Source organism: Microcaecilia unicolor, chromosome 6 (assembly GCF_901765095.1).
Source record: "Microcaecilia unicolor chromosome 6, aMicUni1.1, whole genome shotgun sequence".
In the NCBI taxonomy this organism is placed as follows: Eukaryota; Metazoa; Chordata; class Amphibia; order Gymnophiona; family Siphonopidae; genus Microcaecilia; species Microcaecilia unicolor.
The window spans coordinates 81024831-81047728 of NC_044036.1; the positions used below are offsets into that span (position 1 = coordinate 81024831).

Below are 22898 nucleotides of genomic sequence, written 5' to 3' on the forward strand. Positions count from 1 at the left end.
AAGCAGAAACCTAGACATCATTCAGGAAATTCAGCATGACCAGCTCTGTAACACTGCCCTGGTTAAATCAGGGTTCTTACAAAGAGAGAGCTTCCCAGCACCAACACAGACTTTATTTTAAACACTGAACCTATCATTACTGAAGATGTTATTATTGTGGGGTTAAGAACGAAAGAGTTTAGCTATAAATTAAAGCTTTTACAAACATTCTGAAACAAATGGCCTATAATTTCTGAGGTATAATGAGATACTTCATTAATATGCCAATGAATGATGGTCACAGAGTAGAGCTTCAAAGCACAGTCTTCTTTGTCTGCTATTGGCTTTTATTAACTAGCGTGTGTCAAGTGCAAGCTAATGCCTTGCAATGAGCTGGGGCTACATTATACTATGCTGAAATGAAAGAACCCCTGCAAGCTCTCCCCATTCAGCCCACAATGTATCCCCAACACATTACGAAGCTATTTACTAAGATGTGCTAATGCACTGACCTGTTGTTAGTAATCAGGTCCCACTGGAGCTAATCAGGACCCATTAACTTACAGGGGGGTAATTTTATAACGGGCGCTGAAAGATCCGCACTAAACTACCATTCTCTAAAGGGTGCTCCGCCCTTTATAGAATAGCACTTAGAGAAGATTCCCACACCAAGCCTTTGGTTGTGAAGACTTACGCCTGCTGAAACCTGGTGTAAATCCTGGCATGAAAATCCACGCATTCTAGAACACCATGCCTAATTTCTGGCAATGCCCCAGACCCGCCCATGTCCCTCATGTGGCACACTATGAAATTTAGGTACGCATGTTAAAGAATAGCAACTAGGCCAGATGAAGGTGCAAATACAAACTGATGCCAATTAAACAGTAGCATACCAAGAGTAGGGTGGTGAGGGCAGTTCACCCCAGGTGCAAGCAGCAAGAGCACCCAGAAAGTTTTTGTGTCTACCTTTTTTTCAATCATGTGGAAACAAATGTCATTGAGAGCATAGGTGCATTTTATTGGGAAAGAGCGTGCACTATGTTCAAACAGTGGGTACTGTCCCCCGGATTCTATAAATGTTGCCCAAAAGTGGGTGCCCAATATCGCACGCGATCCTGAGATTCACATGCAAAGAAATTAGTTAACAAGCTGTTATCAATAATTGTTTGACATTGGTTCTAATTTGGATTTGCGCCCAGATCTGGCTGCATGTAATCCTATAAAGATCCATGCCCAAATCCTTTCGCTTGCAACCTAAAGGGGGGGCACGGCTATGGAAGGGACATGTGTGGGTTGGGGACATTCCAAAGAATTATGCACAGTGTTATAGAATTTAGGGGCTGCATACCCAAGTTGAATGCCAGGATTTACATCAAGTTTCAGTTGGTGCAAGTCCTCGCGCCCAAAATTGTGCACCGGAAAAAACACTACATGCTACTCTACAAAGAATGATCAGCCCGGAGTGTCCTTTATAGAATAACACCGAGTGTGAATTTTTACCGGCACCATTTACTGAATCTGGCCAAATATGTGCAGAGTGTACGCTCTTATCAGTGGACAACATTCATTACAACTATTTAAGTGCAAGGTTTATCAAATACTGCCAGTCTGGCGCCTAACTGCTGCATTTTGGTGCACCCATTTACAACAAGTGTAAGTGGTGATGCCTAATTAGTGAGTTACGCTATTATTCTATGCAGCAGTGGCATAGCTACTTGGGGCCACGGGGGCCTGGGCCCCCGTAGATTTGGCCCTGGACCCCCTGCCGACGACCCTCTCAACCCCCCCTCCTGCCGCCAACCCTCTCCCGCTACCGCCGTGGGCTACCTTTGCTGGCGGGGAACCCCAATCCCCGCCAGCCGAGGTCCTCTTCTTCCCACGCAAGGCTTCATTGCACGTTGTACGTGCAGGACGTCAGAAACAGAATGAAGACTTGCGCAGGAAGAAGAGGACCTCAGCTGGTGGGGATTGGGGTCCCCCACCAGCAAAGGCAGGCGACGGCGGTGGTGGGGGAGGGTTGGTGGCGGGAGGGGGGGTCGAGAGGGTCGGCGGTGGGGGGGTGTCAAAGTTGGTGGTGTTGTTGCGACGGTGGGGGGGGGCTAAAATGTGCCCCCTCACCTCGGGCTCTGGACCCCCCTCCCACCGAAGTCTGGCTACACCCCTGCTATGCGGGATGCAAAGAACATGTCATAAAGAAACTTCAAACTGCTCAAAACACAGCAGCCAGGCTTATATTCGGAAAAACGAGATTCGAATGCGCCAAACCCCTACGAGGAAACTGCATTGGCTTCCAATCAAAGAACGTACTGCGTTCAAAATCTGCACCCTGGTTCATAAAATTATATATGGTGAAGCCTCGAGTGACATGACCGACCTTATAGACCTACCAACCAGAAACACAACAAGATCAACACGAACATACCTAAACCTCCACCACCCAAGCTGCAAAGGTCTCAAATACAAATCGGCCTATGCATCCAGCTTCTCCTATATAAGCACACAACTATGGAACGCATTACCGACCGCCGTGAAAACAACGTATGACCACCTAAACTTCCGGAAATTACTAAAAAATTAACCTGTTCAAAAAGGCTTACCCCAACGACCCAACTTAAATGCTTGAACCTTGCAACATAAAAAAACCAAAGCTCGTACTGGACATAACTTAACCTCCTCCTTATGATTCCCCAATGTGTCTGTCACACATGAACTTTTACTCTACTACATCACTTTGTATTTGTTCATACCGAAACTGGCAATCGCCATTAAGGTACCATGTAAGCCACACTGAGCCTGCAAATAGGTGGGAAAATGTGGGATACAAATGTAACAAATAAATAAAATAAATACATTCTATAACTGATTAGGCACAGAAATTTGCCGTTGTATAATACTAGGCTTAGCATCTAGATTTTGGGTGCCTAACTCTTAAAGTCCATCACAGAATTGCTTCCTTTGCGTATAGGTGTTCCCCGAGAGTAGAAGCCGTTTTACTACAGCTTAGCACACGCTAAATGCTGTACATCTCATTTTATTCCCATTGGCCACGTGGCACTTACCACATGCTAATGTCCGTTAGTGCACGCTAAACTTTAGTAAAAGGACCCTATAGTTTGGATAAAGCAGAGGTGTCATCCCAATTTTTTTCTTAAATATAATGCAAAGTGCATGCACATATTTTTTCCTTTTTCATAGCATGTATAAATTTGTGCATGAGCAGTTCAGGCTGGTCACCTTAATAGAACAGATGTAAAATAGAAATGATGCTATAACATTATGAATCCAATATCTGGGTACATATTTTTATTGCAGGGAAAATATCGAAATAATCAAAAACCTAGCAATTCCAAAAATCTTCAGAATCTCATAAATATATTATATATCCTCAATCCTATATAGATTTTAAATCATGGGCTAAATAATTGAGGACCATCGGAGATTGCTTATTTCAGGCAAGACATTCCGCTAAATGAATATCTTCATCGGTCCTGTTTTTTTCAAAATATTTTACCGATTTTATCACCTTAATATGTCATATTAATTTGTGTAATTTTCATGTTCCATTTGACTTTTCACTTTCTTCTATAATTGTGTCCACAGACCTCATTCTTATATATTAAAGAAGAACAGTACTTAGCTTATCAAAACAGATCCACTGCCTACATGGCCAATGTTTCAAATCCTTCATTAGGGAAGTGGTCCGATATCATGTGCACGCTTCCAAATCTTCATGTAGGATTGAGGATATACAGTACAGTCTTGATTATCCGACCTTACTCCGACCATCCAGCACATCTGACAAACCCCTCAGTGATGTCATCATATTTCTAGTAAAAATCTTTGTTTTAGAACAATTTTTGAAAATTGGGAACTCTACACCTTTGTTTATGTATTGTTTGAGAGGTTATGCAGTGTTTCCCATATTATCCAAATTTTCATTTATCTGACAACAGGTCAGTCCCGTTTTAAGTCGGATAATTGAGACTGTACTATATATTTATGAAATTCTGAAGATTTTTAGAATTGTTGTAACATTACGTGCAGAAGTATTTACTTACTGGTTTAACTAGGTGAGAAACTGGATGAGATGTAACAAGGGATTCTTCTGTGGTTAGATGAGTTGTTAGTGGAGGAGCAGCAGGTTGGGAAACAATGGGACCCGGAACCTTCACAGAGTAGATTTTAAATTTTTCAACAACCGTGGCTCTGAAAAACAAGCCTTAATGTTTAGGAATGCTTGCATTCATCCAGGCTGTAGTACACGCCCAAACCTGGCACTCAGCAGAATGTAACAAGGTAAGCATTTGTTTTCACACTGAATAGGTAGTGCACATTTAGCTTACAGGCCAAAACATGTCACAGCAAGAAAAAACAAGGAGATTAGTGTGTAGGGCTAAGACAATAAGCAGGTATAAAAATCCTTGTTTCTGGTCTGGGTGGTACAAACTGACTATTCTAGAGCTGGGTTAGACAGACAGTAAAGAGATACTGTGTTATCATTCACTGATGTATGCACTAGCAAGTTGACAGATCTTTCCAGAACTCAGACAACACCAAAAGGCAGAAGATGCAGAGAAACTTGCCCTACCCAGTGATGATGATATGGTGCTTCTTCACTAACCAATAACAAGATCACATGGCATAGAATGGATATACTTGCTAGTCAAATATGTTTTTGTAGATGCCAGGGGGTTTATAGAACACTGCCCCTCACCCTTAAGAATAGTCCCTCAAATAGCCTAAGGCACCTTAAAATCATTAGTCCCACCCCGGGAGGAAGTGAGCAGGGAGGAGTGGAATCAGAACCAGGAAGTATAAAAGGCAGGGCCAGACTGAGTTTAAGGAGGCCAAGGGAAGGAAGAACTGAATCCCTGCAAAAGCCTTTACAGCTCATGTTTAGTGATCGTGACCTGGCTGAGGTAAGCCACTTTTGTTTTCCTGATTTGAGACTTGCAAACCTTGCTCTGAAGTCCGTCTAGAGCTAGACCTGGAACTCGGGGAAGAACCAAGAAGAACTTACAGGCTGTGTTTTGGGCATGGCAGCCCCACCAGTCAAAGACTGTGTTTTGGGCCTGCCAGCCACAGGCCTGCTTAAGACTGTATTTACTGAACTACAGAGGCATTTTACCTTGTGTTCCTGGCCCTGTGACATAGCAGGCCTCAGGATTCAGTTAATCAAACACTGGTTTTCATTTGTATACCTAATTGTCCAGCTGTTATGTTGGAGGCCCACCCTCAACCCTCGCTCAGAGTATCACAGTAGACTAGGATGTTATGTATTGACCCCAAACTACCATTACCCAAAGATGATGGGGAGGAGACTCCATAAACCAGAGGCCCTATAAAGTGAAAACAGCACCTGGGAAAGTCTCACCTTGGATCAAAGAAGGTCAGTACAACATGAAAGCAATCCTTTTGTCCTGGACCATCTACAAGGTCTCTGCACTACACATCTAAATATTATAGATTTTACTTACAGAAATTGGACATGCTTTGGTGCATTGCTGGGAGCATTCCAATAAGCTGCCACCTCGGTTTTCCTCACTTCACTAGTGTGGCTGACAGCTGAATCCTGAAACAAACAGGTATTCATTACCTTTTTTGGAGCCTGTAAGCCACATTGGGCTTACTGCTATGCGGGAAAATGTGGGATACAAATGTAATAAATAAATAACCTGCTGGAGCAGCACTAAGCTCTCAATTCAATTCCAATTGCTGTATGATAATGCCAACACAGCACAATCTGAATAGTATTTAATTTCATATAATAACTCACTTTAAAACAAACAGCTCTTGTAGTGAGGGATGAACAATAACAGCCATTTTCTTAGTTCTGCATGTGCTCACTTGAAGGACCAAGCACTGGCTGAAGTGAAGAAAGCACCAGCCCCCTCATTCTATACCCTTAGGGCCGGATTCTATATAAGTCGCAGCGAGTAGCATATAGTCAAGTTATGCTCACTTCTCAATTGAATAATGAGCCAGTGATAATTGACTGATAACAACCAATTATGATCATTAATTCTAAAAGAGGCGTGCATAAATGCCAACTTATGTAGCTGAAAAGGGGGTGCAGCCATGGGAGAAGTATAGGCATGTCGAGGGTGTCAATCAAATTTACGTGCATTGTTATAGAATTCAGGGGAATGCACATTTAGGCATGGGTGTTTACACCAGATTTTCAGTGGCGTAAATGGCTATGACTACACGTACGCGCGTTCCCCTAGCCTATGTGTTATTCTATAAACCACGTCTTACTGTAGACGCGGGTTACAGAATAGCGCTGCATGCATTATTACAACACGCCATATAAAGCTTATACAGTACTAGCATTTATGTGTGTGAATGCACCATTTATGCGCATTAAGTGCCAGCTGGGTGCTATGTGGTATTCTGCTAGCTTAACATTCAACTGCAAGGGAGGGGCGTACAAACGGGCCGTGCACGGGCAGGTCCTATACTTAGGCATGTAACTTCTAGAACACTGTAAGTTACATGCTAAAATGCAACATTTACACCTGCCTTCTATATGGCATAAGTGATAGCACTTAAATGCTGGTGCACAAATACCAACTTACACTCTATAACGGAATCTGGCATCCACATCCAGTTATAGAATTTGAGCTCACCACCCTACATTTGGGCAACCTCAGATGTCTATAAAATATGTTCCTATGGGCTACACAGCACTTAGGGCCAGATTCCGTAAATAGCGTCCCCCAAAAAATAGGTGTGTCCAAAAATAGCACCTATCACTATTCTATACACCGCGGTTTATAGAATAGTGCATAGGGTCGGGGAACACGCCTACATTTCGGCATGGCCATTTACGCCACTGGAAACTGGGAATAAATACCCACATCTGAATGTGGCCACATCCCCCCTAATTCTATAACCACGCGTATAAATTTGACGAACGCCCCTGACATGCCCACATTCCTCCCATGGCCACATCCCTTTTCAGCTACACGGGTTAAGAGTGTTTATGGGAAGAGCAGAGTAAAGGATGCACATTATCCCCATCAACTTCGAAGCAGCTTGTAGATGCAAGGAAAAAACAAAATTTGAAGTGTCTATACACAAATACAGAGGGGATTTTATTATGTCTTTTTGTGGTTGGAGAATATGCATTTATATTTCCTTTTTTTGGTAACGGGCCCTCGAGAGCTGGTTGTTTGTTTACTTTAAAATTTTCAATAAAACAAATAGGAGGAAATAGGTTTTCACTCAAAGAATAGTTAATCTCTGGAACTCGCTGCCAGAGGATGTGGTAACGACAGCGTATCTTGAGTTTAAAAAAGGTTTAGACAAGTTCCTGGAGGAAAAGTCCATAATCTGCTATTGAGATAGACATGGGGAAGCCACTGCTTGCCCTGGGATTGGTAGCATGGAATGTTGCTACTATTTAGATTTCTAACAAGTACCTGTGACCTGGACTGGTCACTGCTGGAAGCAGGATACTGGACTAGATGGACCATTGGTCTGACCCAGTATAGCTAGTCTTATGTTCTTAAAGGAAAAAAAAATGAACACCTGTACAAGGCACTGCTTTCATCATGCTTTGGTTTATTTTTGTGTTTTAGGCATACACTGGAGTGATTATAAATTCATTGATCACAGCAGCCAGAAAATGCCCCCGATATTCAATGCTGGGCCTATATCCGGGGCTTAGGCATATGCTGGAAATTATCTGGGTTCCGACTGATAATCAGACTGGTGCCTGGATAAAGTTAGGACAGCTCTTTTGCTGAAATGGCTGAAAAGTGCCGCTAACTGGGAAGTCCCAGCTATGCCCTGACTCTTCTCCTGGATAGCCCTTGCACTTACCAGATAGTGCTGTGGTGGTGTGTGCTAATATTGAGTGGCACTTCCTGGTTAAGGCCAATGATATTTAACTGGATAGGAGCCTTTTCTTTCTCAACTCCATGGTCCCTAAGATTGATTCATACATAAGAGATTCCAGACGTATGATCAATCTTCTGAATGAATTTGATAGAGAACTTTCAAATGTACTTCTGGTGACACCTGATAATGATTCTCTTTATACAAACATTCTACAGTTAGAAGCACTTCGGATCATTGAGACAGCCCTACATAATTGCACTCCTAATTGCCGCATTCCCAACTGGTTCATTACTACACTTGCAACCATAGCTTTGACCAAGAATTATTTTTGTTTTCTAGATCAATTTTACCTACAGATCTGTGGCACTGCCATGGGGGCAGCAAAGGCCCCTGATGTAGTGTGTTCCGACGCATCCCACAGGGCCAAGGGCTGCCATTTTTCAAGATGACAGGGAAGGTAGGTCCAATTGGGCATCACTCCTGCCTCCCAACTTAAAGGTGCACAAGCGTGGATGGAGGTACAGGATTGGGCTCACTTGAGCTGCTTCAGTCAGTTATGGGGTCTTGGGGGATGGATCCAGGCGAGCCACCAGGGATGTTTGTGGAGTCGGGAATCTATGGGCCTTTGGTGATGTTCAGAGGTGAAGTGCTGCATCTTCATACCAACCAGGTGTAACGCTTCAGCACTATAAAAAAAGGATTAAAACTATGCTCTCTGTTGCCCATGCTAAAGTTTAGCAGAGTTTTGTTTGTTTTCTTTTACACTGGGAGCAATTTATTAAGCAGCAATTTGTATATGTGTTTGGGCCCACAATGGCTTTAGCATAGTGGTTTTATGCAAAGTTTCCTGGGGTAATTTTTCTTCCTGATCCAGGAGTAAGAGCAGTGCAGGAAAAGCATGTAAAAACGACTGCACTAACAGCTAGCACAGCTCCCCAGGGAAGCCAAGTTTCAAATCATTTCTTCCATTACTGCTCTTCGTGACCTTGGGAAAGTTGACTCCCTTTCCACCATCTCAGGGACAAACTCAGGGCTAGATTTACTGAAGTGCACTACCAGGTTAATTTGATTTTGATTTGATTTGTTCACTTAAAAGACTGCTAAATACAACACAGTTTCAAAGCAGGTCACAATGAAAATTACAAAAATTTACAATAAAACACCTTTCACAATACCTTACCTAGCACCTTACATCTAAACCATACACCTTCAACTGATTATTGAATGTATTTAAGATAATTTAATGACTGCATCATAACAACACTCTGTAAGCCACATTGAGCCTGCAAAAAGGTGGGATAATGTGGGGTACAAATGCAATAAATAATAAGAAGAAAAAAACAGCATAATTATAAAACAGTTTGTAAATGCATCTGACCAAAACACAAAACCTTAAAAAAAAACCAAAGATAGCAGCAAATAATAAAAAAGATTAACATATCAGCTGAAGTACTGAATTAAACCTCCAAAGCTTTTTCAAAATGCCAGGTTTTCAGAGCTTTACAAAAGCTCATGTAAGTCTTAATACCGTTGAGTTCATTAATGCATTTTATTTATTTATTTATGGCATTTTCTATCCCACATTAGCCCAAGTGGAACTCAGGTTCAATGTGGCTTACAATATAAACATAAAAGAAAATAAATAAATTAGTGTTACATTTAAAGAATACGTCAGGAAGAAGCGAAATATAAGGAACTAAATAATATTCAGCACTAAGTTCTAACTTTGTTGAAGACTGAGCTAAAAAAAACTAAAAGTTTTCAATAAATTACAAAATAACCCATAATCACTAGTATATCTAATTTATTTAGGAAGAGAATTACAGTTTTGGTGCATTGATAAGTTAGCATTGTAGATGGTTTTGTAACATACATTTCTGCAACTGGGAAAATGTAAAATGAGATATTCTCTGGATGACACAGAAGCACTGTGTGGAGGTAAATCAATGAGTTCATTCATATAGGGCGATGACATACCAAATAAAATTTGATGGACCAATGCACATAGCTTGAACAAAATTCTAATCTTTATAGGTAACCAGTGTAGATTATGAAGGAGTGGGGTAGCTTTAGAAAAAGCGTGGTGATTAACAAATTAGACGGGCATCCGTGTTTTGAAAAGTTCACAGTTTTTTAAGAAGGCCGCATTTAATTCCAGCATACATGGAATTACAATAGTTGATTTTTGTTAGAAGAGATATTTACAATAGGGTCAACTTTACACAACGGGTCCCGATTACTAATACGCATTACCATGGCAGTGTAATTCAGTAAATCTAGATCATAGACTGTATGCTCTCTGGGGCAGGGAACCACCCACTGTACCTAAAATGTTAAGTGCCTTGAGCTGTGGTTTGGAAAGATGAGTAATTAAATCCTAATTCAACCCTGCCGCACCCCATCTCAGAACAAATCTACCTAGACCCCACCTGAAATCCTCCAGACCCCAAAGCTCCCCAAATCTTCCCCGGACAGAAAGGTGCTCCTCTCTTGCTGTTTTGCCCTTTGCTACTGAAAACAGCATTGGATCAGTGCTTCACATTTAACCTACATATAATAACAGCATGAACAGGTGCTGAATCAGCATATTTTTGAAGGGTCAGACTGCAAGAAGTAAGCACTTCTCCTTTTGCATGCAATGGGGTACAGAGGATAAGGAAGTCCTGGACACTCAGGAGGGCTTTCAGGCAGCCTTTTTGAGAGGGGGGGTAGGTGGTTTGGGAATGAGGTCCAAGCATGCTCACTATTGTATCAGCATGGTGAAAAGATCAGCTGAGGGGAAGGTAGACGGCTGAAGATACTGGTATCTTGAGACTGTGGTACTCTTTCCTCTCCCCTTCCTTGTTAATTTTCTCCCAAGGCTGTGTTACATTTTCCTCCTCCCTTCCTTATTAAATTTTCTCCCAACTAGGCATTTTTGTGTACATGTAGAATTCATCATCTCCCTAATGTGCTTCCTTTTATTTTTGAGCCACATGACAGCTGGAAATTTTCTGAAGCACTGTCAACTTAAACATTCACCCTATGCCCACATTCTTTATAACATACTACCCAATGAGGCAAAAATGTAATACCTCAAAATCCTGCATTTTTAAAGACTCTTTATCCTTCATAAAATGGAAGTTTTAACCACTCTTTTATTTATTTTATCCACCATTCCCTGAAACTGTACCTGCACGTCCCCACAGGTCAGAAGTTGAGAAATGTCAGAACTGATTAATGTGAAGGAGCCAACAGCATCACTGTCCAGGTTCTCTGCATCACGAGCTTGGAGGAAAAAGCCTTTAAAGCGGGGTCCAGATACTGTAACTAAAGCATAGATAAAATCAAGGTAAGTCCCCATAGAAACACCTGGTCCATCCAATCTTTCCTTTTGTGCTGGCACAGGTCACCATGTCCATTTGTGTTGGTTTTGATAATCTGCCTTTCATTAAGATACCAATGTGGAAAACAATAAAAAATAACAAGGCAACAATGTACACAGAAAACAGCTTATAAAAGCACAACGAAGAACAAGAGGAATTTGTATAGGAGGCAACTTTTCAAAATGATTGGGGGTGTTAAGCTCAGCACAAGGTACACAGTGAAGGTATCGTTCAATACTGAGTACTGGGGGGGGGGGGGGTGCCAGCTACCTGGACATTAGATTAGTGTTTACACTAGCCGTGAGAAAACATTGTTGTATTTCCTCTCCACCAAAATTTAGTTCCGAGAACATGGCCCAGCACCTGTTTTTCCCACATGCCAAGTTCTATCCCATTTGTTGAAATTTTCTATGCTAATTTTCTATTTGAATCTGGACTCCTGCTCCCATAGAAATGGTTCAGGTCATTTTCTTTTTTTCTGGGGTGGGGGAAGCTTATTTCTCTGGAGCCCCCGGTCCAAATTTTGCCTACTTCTGACCTTGCTGTATCTTTCAACAGTTTTTTACACATACAAGTTTGATCCCATTTTGTCAAATATTTAGAGAGACATTTTACTCTCAAACAGATGGTAAAATAGACACACAGACATTCACAACCACTTTTGTATAGTTCTTTTCAACTTCCATTTCGTTGGAAAGAATAAAAAGGACTGAACAGGAGTCCAATTACATGCATTGTCAGTACCATGATCTACAAACCTCTTCATTTCAGCAGTAAAAGAAATAGTTCCTCTCCCTCCAAAAAATACATTTAAGGGAGGGAGAGAGAATCAAAGCCCAGGCAATTGCAAGCTGTAAAAGAAGTGGCTTCCAAATCCTGAGATAACTGCGGCACCCTCTTTTGGCCACCAGATGTCACCTCTGCAGCTGCCTATAGAGAAGAGTGGTCACAGGTCTGAGGACTCCATACAGGAATCCTGGGCCCTGATGCTTTAAACCTAACAATTAGTGCCAGACTAGCACCGGCGTTAATGTGCGCAGGATGTTCAGCGGTCACTAGTGCGGGAAACAGCGTGTATGCCATAGATAGCCACAAATAGTATTTAAATGTAGTCAGACAACAGCACACAAACAAACCCTGCTCTTACCGCTGGAAACCTACTGCCAGTTCGGAGCTGGCGTTAGGAGGTTTGAAAAGAGGATTTCTTGTGATTTTCTGTTTAACATCTGCCAGCTTTGATTTCTTGTGGAAATGGATGGAAGCCTGTGAAACTCTCCAAGCGCCAGTACCGAGAAACAAATGTGCAAGTGTGCACAAGTCCAGTACCGAGAAACAAATGTGCAAGTGTGCACAAGTCCGAGCAAACCCGAAAGTGAAAACATACATTGGCGCCTTTTTCCTGTGCTAAAATACAAGCCTTTCAAGTGAAAAGCGGCACCGATGTGTGCTTCGCTTCCGGGTTTGCCTGACGCATTCTCACAAGAGCTGCGCTTACTGTGAAACTTCTGTGCACGTGCACCAGGCATGTTCCTCCCCCTTGCTTTCAGTTTCACAGTACACATATAATTTGCATACAATTTTGTTTTGAGCATTGTAGGGCTACGTTTCTGCACTGTTCTGGAACTATGGGATGGTGCTATTGGCTTGAGTGCCAGAATTTTGAGCATCCGGGCCCTGGATTACCAATTACTTACACCTTAAAGGAACCACAGCGGCTCATAAAACCAAGGAAAGGCCCAAGACAGAAACAGAAGAGCATCTTCATTCTCAAAATACAGCTTCTACCTAAGCCCCAGGCACTGATCACTGTACCTTTAATACGATCCCCCAGTGTAAATTCAATCTTGTCCACAGTTATATTGTGATTGGGTGGTGTGGAGGCATGATGGCCATGTCCCGGCTGCATGCTGCTGCAGGCCCGTGTTACCTTCCCATCCGCATAGCCAGCGACCTGGCCAGGGACCAAAGACAGCACTGAGATGACAAAAGCAATCTTGCCCAACTCCATCTAAGCAAACAGAGACAGAATGAAATACATATATACACAATATAACCAAAGACCATAACAGACATTACCTGATTCTTATTCCCCATTTCCCTCTCTAAGTTCCCCCCAACTGTTCCTACCATACATGTACCTCATTATACCACAATATCACTTTGCTTTCTTTCACACCATGTATTTGTTCAGACCGTAATCGGCTAACGCCATTAACAGTTATATGTAAACCACATTGAGCATGCAAAAGGTGGGAAAATGTGGGATACAAATGTAACAATAATAATAATAGCATAACATAAGATCCTCCATTCAGCTTAGAGTTAGCATGTTCACAGCGCACACCAGTGTTTCAAAGCTCCTCCTACTTAACCCATCATTAATGTAACTAAAAAGATATAATTGTCATGCTGCTGAAGTCACAGAATGTCCTGAGAGAAAAAGAAAAGGTGAGGGATAACAATGGTTTAATTTTAGATCAGTGGTTCTGAATCCCAACTAGTCAGGTTTTCAGGATCTCCTGAATCTGTCATCCATAAACTTATACCACCTTACAATTGCACACAATACATATTAAATCTTTATTAAACTCACAAAATATAAAAACAAAACATACATTCCCACACAAAAAAAGCAATTCCCAACCCCAGCTGTCCTCCCTCTGGAACATTCAAGCACAATAAGTCCAAAGAAAGGCCCAATCAACATCTTCACTGCAGGGGCGTATCTGAAATGCGGCGGTAGGGGGGGCCAGGGCTAGAGTGAGGGGGCACATTATAGCCCCCCCTGCCGGCCCCCCCCCCCCCCCCCCCCCGGCCACCACTGCCAGTGCCGACCTCCCCCTGCCGCCGTCACCTACCTTTGCTGGCGAGGGACCCCAACCCCCGCCAGCCGAGCCGAGGTCTTTTAAAGTTCTTTTTCATCCTCCGGAGTCCGTGCTGTTCAAAGCTGCTCCTTTCCTGTATATAAAAACTGCATTGGCTTCCCACCAAGGAACGTATTGCCTCCAAAGTTTGCACTCTTGTCCACAGGATTATTTACGGTGAAGTTCCTGGATACATGTTGGACCTCATAAAACTACCACCCAGAAACAGTACCAGCCTATCCCAAACTTATTTAAATCTGCATTATCCAGACTGCAATGGACTTAGATACAAGTCAACTTATGCATCCAGCTTTTCTTACCTAAGTACACAACTGTGGAACGCTTTGCCCAAAACCGTGAGATCTATCCATAACCATCTTTAACTTCAAGAAACTACTGAAAACCAACTTGTTTAAGAAGGCCTACCCCTCTGACCCAAATTAACTTTCTACTTCCTGCGACACAACAAAATGTGGACCGTACTAGACTTCTATCATCACCCCCTCTTTATTTCTTTGTTGCTTTATACTTATGTTTCTTACATGCTTACTACAGTACTATGTATTTGTATTATTGAACCGGAGCCTACCTCTACAGTATTGTGTAAGCCACATTGAGCCTAAAACTAAGTGGGAAAATGTGGGATATAAATGTGTTAAATAAATAAATAAAAATACTATGTAAACTGTTTTGAATGTAGTTGCAAAAACCATTCCCTTTCCTTTGCATAAGTATTTCCTTACTAGGTCAAATCAAAGGCCCATCAGTAGCATGGGTGCTTCCAACAGTGACCAACTCAGGCCACAAGTGCCTGGCAGGATCCCCAAAATAGCAAGATTCTATGCTGTGTACCCCCAGAAATAAGCAATGGCTTTTCTCAAGTCTGCTTTAATAACAGCATACAGGTTCTCCCTCCAGAAACTTGTTCAAATCTTTTTTTTTTTTTTAACCAAGCTATGCTGACTGATTTTACCACACCTTCTGGCATTGAAGTCCAAAGCTTAACTACCACTAACAGAAAAGGTTTTACTGCTAAATTAGGTCCTAACTGCCTTTATTATTAGTTAAGCACAGGTGAACAGCTTGCCAACAACTATAGCAATCAAAGCTCTTAAGAGGTGTAGGGCCAGCCCAACTATTAGGCAAGACTAGGCAGTGACCTGGAGGTTGGAGGGCAGCAGCAAAGAGCAGCTGCAGTCAAAGCAAAACGATACATCCCAACAGTCACATATTTGTGTGATGATCATGATTATTGAGTTTAAGTAACTAACTTCCGCAAACTACTGAAGACCCATCTCTTCAACAAGGCATACCCCAAAGACCAATAAATATGAACTCCAACACAACTATCCAGAAATACCTTACAACACTAGCTTGTTAATCTACTAGTCTGTCTCATCATTATCATGCCCGCGTGTTAAACTACTAATGTGTTTTACTATTATGTTTTATCATTATCATGTTACCCAAGATCCTTTTATAATACTAATTGTATATCTTCACGATGTATTGTAAGCCACTTTGAGCCTGCAAAGAGGTGGGAAAAATGTGGGATACAAATGCAATAAATATATAAATAAATTATCAAAACGGTGGTGGGGGGGGGGGGGGGAGGTTTGCCTATGGTACATACCATCCTTATGCTGACTCTGAACATGTGGTAACCAATGTTGCCAGGCAGTCATGGAAAAACAAGCACGTTTTGCTTTAATATTATATATATATATACCAGTTCAAAAACAAGGCCAAATTTTTTTTACATACTGTGAAGTTTAATCATATGATAAAACACACTTTTCAGCATTAAACGTGTTGATATGTAGGAACATTCTCTTAAAACACAAAAACAAGGAACTCACCCACAGAGATAATTCAATGTATAAACTACTAACGCCTGCAGATGTCTGCTGAGGATGAGTCCTTAGTGTCTGAGATTCATGAATGACTCAAGGACAAACGTACTTGCACCCTGAGGCAAGGTGTGGTATAAGATGTTGCTCCTCCCTAGAGATTGAAGTGGGGTCAAAAATTCATGGCAAATGTTTTCCTGTCCCCACCTCATCCCTGCAGTCAAGTAGACTTTGTAATTCCATTCCCTCACCATCCCTACATTCTCTGTCCCCACAGTCTTAATTTTATTCCTTGATTCTCCCCGCTGAAAGCTGAATGAAAGATTTTCAGGCTTATTTTCAAAAGAGAAGGGCGCCCATCTTTCGACACATATCGGGAGATGGGCATCCTTCTCTCAGGGTCGCCCGAATCAGCATAATCAAAAGCCGATTTTGAGCGTCCCCAACTGCTTCCCGTCGCGGGGGCGACCAAAAGTTCCCAGGGACGTGTCGGAGGCGTAGCGAAGGCAGGATTGGGGTGTGCCTAACAGATGGGCGTCCTCGAGCGATAATGGAAAAAAGAAGGGCGTCCCTGACGAGCACTTGGCCGACTTCTTTACTTGGTCCTTTTTTTCTTACGACTAAGCCTCAAAAAGGTGCCCGAACTGACCAGATGACCACCGGAGGGAATCGGGGATGACCTCCCCTGACTCCCCCAGTGGTGACTAACCCCCTCCCACCCTGAAAAAAAACAACTTTAACAACTTTTTTTGCCAGCCTCAAATATCTTACTCAGGTCCATCGCAGCAGTATGCAGGTCCCCGGGGGGGGGGGGGGGGAATGTGTGTGTGTCAGCGGAGGCATGGACGTCCTTCTTTCAAACATTTTGGATGTCCTGAACTGCCCCACACACACACACACAGGGACGGCCAGATGTCAAGGGAGTGGAGTGGAGGAGTGGCCTAGTGGTTAGAGCACTGGTCTTGCAATCCAGAGGTGGCCGGTTCAAATCCCATTGCTGCTACTTGTGATCCAAAATCCAAATAAATAAATAAATAAATAAAGGGGGTGTCAGAGGCATAGCAAAAGCATGGACATCCTTCTCACAGAAACATCCACATTTTGGACGTCCTCAACTGCCCGTCACAGGGATGGAGGCATAGCGCACCTTCGCTATGTCTCCATCCCTTGGACTTGGACACCCTTAACCCATAATAAAAAATAAAAAAAGACGTCCCTGACGAGCACTTGGACGTTTTCACCTGGACTTGTGTTTTTTCAAGGTTGTAGATGGCAATATATTTAAGGTTGTAGACGGCTATTATACACACAGCTTGTCTGCGTGTATAAAGTCGTCTTTGGCATGCGCAGAGCAGCCACGCATAACGCATGGCTGCTCTGCACTGGCTTCCCCTCCTTAGGAAGGAAATCGTGTGCAAATGAGCTAACAGCGAGCAGCTTATTTGCATGTGATTTCCTTCATGAATGCCTGTTCTTTTCCGAATCGCTAAGGGATCGGTAAGGGAAGGGCTTTTTCCATTCAGTTAGTGCATCAGTTAGTCCACTTCAGTGCCCCCTAGGGTGCCCGGTTGGTGTCCTGGCATGTCAGGGACACCAGTGTACTATGAATGCTGGCTCCTCCCATGACCAAACGAGTTGGATTTGGTCGTTTTTGAGATGGGCGTCCTCGATTTCCATTATCGCTGAAAACCGGGGACGACCATCTCTAAGGTCGACCTAAATGTTGAGATTTGGGCGTCCCCGACCGTATTATCGAAACGAAAGATGGACGCCCATCTTGTTTTGATAATATGGGTTTCTCCATCCCTTTGTGAGGACGCCCTCAGGAAAACTTGGGTGCCCCGTTCAATTATGTCCCTCCACATGCAATTTTGTGGGCCTAACAAGCATTGTAAATAAACAGGCCTAATAATAAAGTTCATTTTTTAACCCAAGAAGAAACAGTAATTCATTGATTTAAAAAAAATGATAATAGCTGGCTAGCTTTGCTTGGCTGGCTACCTGGCTGGCTTACTCACTTGCTTGCTAGCTGTCTGGCTTTGGCTGTCATGCCTCATTGGGGCAGGCTGGATAGCTAGCTGGTGGCTGCTGGGCTGTCTTGCTGGCTTGACTAGCCACAATAACAGTGGGATGATAACTCCAGTGGCTTGCTGGCCTGATGGCCACAATAAACACTGTTGTCATAAGTCTAGTGGCTTGCTCGGCTGGCTGCTTGGCTTGCTGCTGGTTCCTGGCTGCAACTGAACAACCATGATCAGACATTCTCTCCAGACTCCCTCACTCACACTGATATATTTCCAGTTTCTTTCCACATGGGAGGGGATAGGTCAGAGGCACAGCCTGACACAGCACCAAAAAGAGAGAACTCTCTCATTCAGAGGCAACCCTGGTGTGTTTCCTGTTTCCCTGCTAGCCAGGTTGCATCGCAGCACCCCTCAGAAGGTTTACCAACCTCGCTTATTTCCTGCTAGCGGGAAAAAGCCCAAAAGCAAGTGAGTTAAAAGAAAAAATTCCAAAAACAAACTACCCACAAACTAAAAACAAAAACGCAAGTTAAAAAAAAGAAGCCCAAACTTGTGGGAAATAAGCGAGGTTGACAACATTGTGTGGTACACTGTTAATAAATCCCCCCCTAAAAAAAACAAAAACCAACAACCTTTTCAATTTTTATCAATTGCCCTTAATCTAAAAAGATAATAGGACTGGAAAGAGGCAGAGAAGGGCAACAAAAATGATAAAAACTATGAAATGGTTCCAATATGAAGGTGGCTAAACAGGTTAGGGAAACAAAATAACTCAGAAAGGATGTGATCAAAGCTTATAAACCATGAGAGAGGTGGTTATTTACACCTCCAAACTGTACCAAGTCTAGGAATATTATAAGGCTGATATTCAGCAGGAGTTAGCTAGGTAGGTAGGGTTTCTCCCCAGTTATTTCCTACCATCAGGGTGATCCCCAGATTTTCAGAGGCACAATAACAAGATTGAACATCTGAGGTGACCAACAGGGCACAATCCAGTTAGTGGTGGAACATAAAAGTCCTAAATTAACCAGGCTGAGTATGTGTAAACTGGTCATATACAGTTTTACTCCCAGAACTTTGGTGGAAGTAGAAGTGGGTTAAAATTGCCATGAGAAAAGAAAACCCCCTTCAGTTTTTGAAGAATTCCATTTAAGTTTGATATGAGCAAGCTACTGTGCTAATCTGTAAAGCTTGCTGGAGAGAACTGAAACTGCCTGATTAACACTGGGGTTGCATGGCAGGTTGTGTACCATCGCAATTTAAAAAATTAAATCAGCTCTGCTAAAGGTGCCAGGTAGACTAGCATGGGGAGTAGCCTAATGGTTAGAGCGCTGGGTTAAAAGCCAGCGAAGCCTGGTTCAAATCCTGCAGTTTGCTCCTTGTGATCTTGAGCAAGTCACTTAACCCTCCATTGCTTCACATACAAACTGGGGACGGGGAAATAGCGTACCTGAATATAATTAGGATTATCAATTAGATCCAGATTCACCTGACAGGGTTGGTCCAGTCTTGTGCTTACCCCACTGCATGCAGAGACTTGTGGTTCTGATTTTTCCCCATTGAATTCCTTAAGAAAAGCAAGGCTACAAGTCCCTGCATGCATTGGGGTATGCCCAGAACTGGATCAACCCTATTGCGCAAATCTGAATTCACCTTCAGGTATTACTGATTTTACAGGCGCCTCTGAGATAGCCATCCTCATTTTCTAAAAAGGAAGGCTGTAAGATAAATCTAAATAAATACATACAATTACACAGAATAGCTAACAAAATAGACTCCTAAGGAAGATCTGAATGACAGTTCTATAAAACAGAGAAAGAATTTTTCCTGAACTACAAAATGATCTATTATTGAGGGAAGCTGGTTCAAAGTGCAACCATCTAGACCAATATTATACAGCCTGTTCAGTGGTAAAGAAGAATGATCGACCTGATACTGTCATGGGGGGGGAGGAGGTGACAGCATTTTTCACTTTAAATACCTGCAGATGGTCACCGTCGGGGAGCTGTCCTCCTCATGCTGCACTGGCTGTCGATGTGCTGGGATGTTGCAGCAGCACAGGAAGCTGCTTAGGAGGATCTGTTGGTCTGTCAGTGAAAGGAGCAGGTGCCGGAAGTCCAAGAGGAGCGCTGGGAGAGCTAGAGTTAACTTAAAGCCAGAGGTGAAGGCTTTACCGTGGCGCTGTGAGATGCGGAAGTGAAGGAGCACAGAGCATGTGCAGTGGTAGAGGTGCTGCTGCTGCTTAGGGAGCCTTGGAAAAACGGCAGATGCAAACAGCTGAGCTGGGGGGGGGGGGGGGGGGGGGGTAGTTGCGAGACGAAGTGCTGGCAGTTCTGAGGGAGCCTGAAGCTGAGCTGTGCGAGAATGTTGCAAAAGAGGGCTTCCGGGACCGTGCATGGGATCTGAGAGGAGAAATGATCGGTGTTTGTGTGTGCTGGTTCAGAGTAAAGAAATAGGGGCCGGGAAGAGACAAAAGCACTGGGTGATTGGAGGGCTGCATAAGGGTTGCTGTTGCTACTAGTCCTAGGACTTTGGGCGGGGGAGAGGGGGATAATTCTATAAGGAACACCTAGATTCAGACTGTCTCTGGGAAAAGGTGATTAAAGTCACCAGAAACAAAAAAATAGGGTTTTAATTAAGTCTGTTAGAGCAAACAATTTGTAATACAACAGCTCAAACCCGATCTTTTTATGTGAACATTTTTTTTTAAGTTACAGAAGTTCAAACGTAACTTACAGACTGCTTATGGACCCCTGACATGAAAAATCAGCCACTCTCAACACTTTGGATCCACTACTTTAGTCACCATTTCCCAGAGACAGTCACAAATATGTGTAAACTAGGATAAGAGGCCTGTTTCTGAAAACAATGAAACGGGCGCTAGCAAGGTATTGCCTTTCTGCAATTAATGTTTTGAAAGGGATTGTTAGGCTAAATGTGTTGTCACCCTCCTGCCCTCCGAGTTGCAGGGTAGTTCCCTCCCTCCGTCCCTCTGAGTTGCAGGGCCGTGTCCCCCTCCCTCCCAGTTCCAGGGTCTCCCCTGCCTCCAAGTTCCAGGGACCCCCTCCCTCCCTCCCAGTTCGAGGGTCCCCCCTCTTCCTCCCTCCCTCCCAGTTTGAGGGTCCCCCTCCCAGTTCCAGGGTCCTCCCCGCCTCCCTCAGAGTTCTAGCAGCTGCTGATACTCCTTACTTTTTTCATGTCCATCGTTCTTATAGGTCCGTGATGCGTCTGACATAACATTTCGTAACGTAGTAACAGGTGAGCAATGCGATTCGGTGAGTGCTCCGCCCTCGACATCATCACATTGTGACATGAGGGCGGGGCAGACACTCATGGGCAAACAGCGATCTACACAACTACAGCTTCCGGCTTCATTAGAACGTTGGAGGTGCGTTTTATATAGAGAAATGCTGGTATTGTAGTCGCTTATGCACCTGTGTGTCCTCATTTTCCGGCTTCACACTACTCTGCAAGTACAAGCCAATATTTGATGATGCATAAAATACTATATACATGTTCTTCCACAGTCCAGGTGTAGAAAAGTGTTGACATGCTCAAAGTAAGCAAAGTAAGACAAAGTAAGAGCAGGACACAGAGCAACCCATAGGCATGCATTTGTCAAAATAGAAATGACCACGAAAGTGGAAGCCCAGAATCGGGCAGATTCAATTTCAGCCTTAGCCATGAAGGAACCTCGACCACAGCATTTGACCTGGAAGCATACCGGACACAGCACGCCTTGCGGGGGGGGGGGGGGGGTGAGAAATCATTCACTGAACCCCCATCACCTAGGACAGATTGTGAATTAGCATGATCTACCTGGCTCTTTCTTTGGGATAATAGCCAATGGCGATATCATTTTAGGAACAGGTTTATGAATAAAAGTTCCCACAATCCATCCCAGCTCTTTCCTTATCAAGTTTAGCCTGTACTGTCAGTGGTAAATGTGATAAGGATGCAGAATTTCTGGTGTAACTGGTCTCAGCAGGGCCAGAGAATGGCATTTGGAAACCAATAGAGAAACCATTCAAAAGCATCTGAGCATCCTTCTTTCGTGGGTATTTTGACAACCATAGCCTCATTCTATCAATTCACACTGGAGGAGGAGCTTGTTGAAAATGCTATTAGAATTATTGAGAGGGGTTTTTGTCTGAAATCATCTTTAGGCATGGCAGCTAGTGGGCTGCTTCACATGTGGAACAGGCAAGCTTGTATTTACATTTTCACAGACTGCAGGAAGCCATTGGTACAGAAGCAGAGAAACAGGATTGAATCTAGAAGTATTGCATACCAGTCTAATGGCTGTGTTTTGATCTGATTGTAAAAGGTGAAGGTCAGAGGCCTAATCCAACAGTACATTCCGCATTACGATAATCAGGTGACTGCTGGCTTTTATCCCTTGAAGAAGCGACAGCAAAACGGGTGCCTGTTGGGATTTAGTAGTTCCAGATGAGTGTCATTGCAACAACTTAAGTTAACTGCCTTCACAAGGTTACAATTTAAGACAGAATGAAATACTGATATGAGAGATTTGTACCCTTTTGAAATAACATTTCGCATAAAAGTTGATAAGAAAAAATAGTGTGTTTAAAAGTTAAGGACGGAGGAGGTTTTTGGTTAATAGTAGATTTGTGCTCTGACCCGTTAATATTCAACTGAGCTGAGCAATCTGGTGACATCTGAAACCTTTTCCTCCTACCACTAGTAATATAGAGGGGCATAATCGAACGGGGCCAGCTATCTATATGGCCGGCCCCGTAAAGCGGCGTCCCGACCGTATTATTGAAACAAGATGGCCGGCCATCTTTCATTTCAATAATATGGTCAGAGCCGGCCAAATCTCAACATTTGGGCCGGCTTTAGAGATGGCCGGCATTGGTTTTCAGCGATAATGGAAACTAATGGTGGCAATCTCAAACCCGGCCAAATCCAAGGCATTTGGTCATGGGAGAAGCCAGCATTTGTAGTGCA

At 43.2% G+C, this 22898-nt stretch overlaps 1 protein-coding gene across 2 annotated transcripts in view; it reads right to left on the reverse strand.

The window, feature by feature from the left end:
* FRRS1 (ferric chelate reductase 1) overlaps positions 1-22898 on the reverse strand; it is an 86742-nt gene that overhangs the window by 43900 nt on the left and 19944 nt on the right. Inside the window, exons 1-5 of one of the 2 annotated variants that reach the window (XM_030205531.1) lie at positions 19909-20126; positions 13002-13197; positions 10997-11133; positions 5457-5551; positions 4038-4185 (exon numbers count right to left, since the gene is read on the reverse strand). In XM_030205531.1, the coding sequence (XP_030061391.1) occupies positions 4038-4185; positions 5457-5551; positions 10997-11133; positions 13002-13197 (576 nt within the window). In that variant the 5' untranslated portion in view covers positions 19909-20126. Of the gene's footprint in view, positions 1-4037; positions 4186-5456; positions 5552-10996; positions 11134-13001; positions 13198-19908; positions 20127-22898 lie in introns of those variants that run through there. The other variant, XM_030205532.1, reaches the window with a different exon arrangement.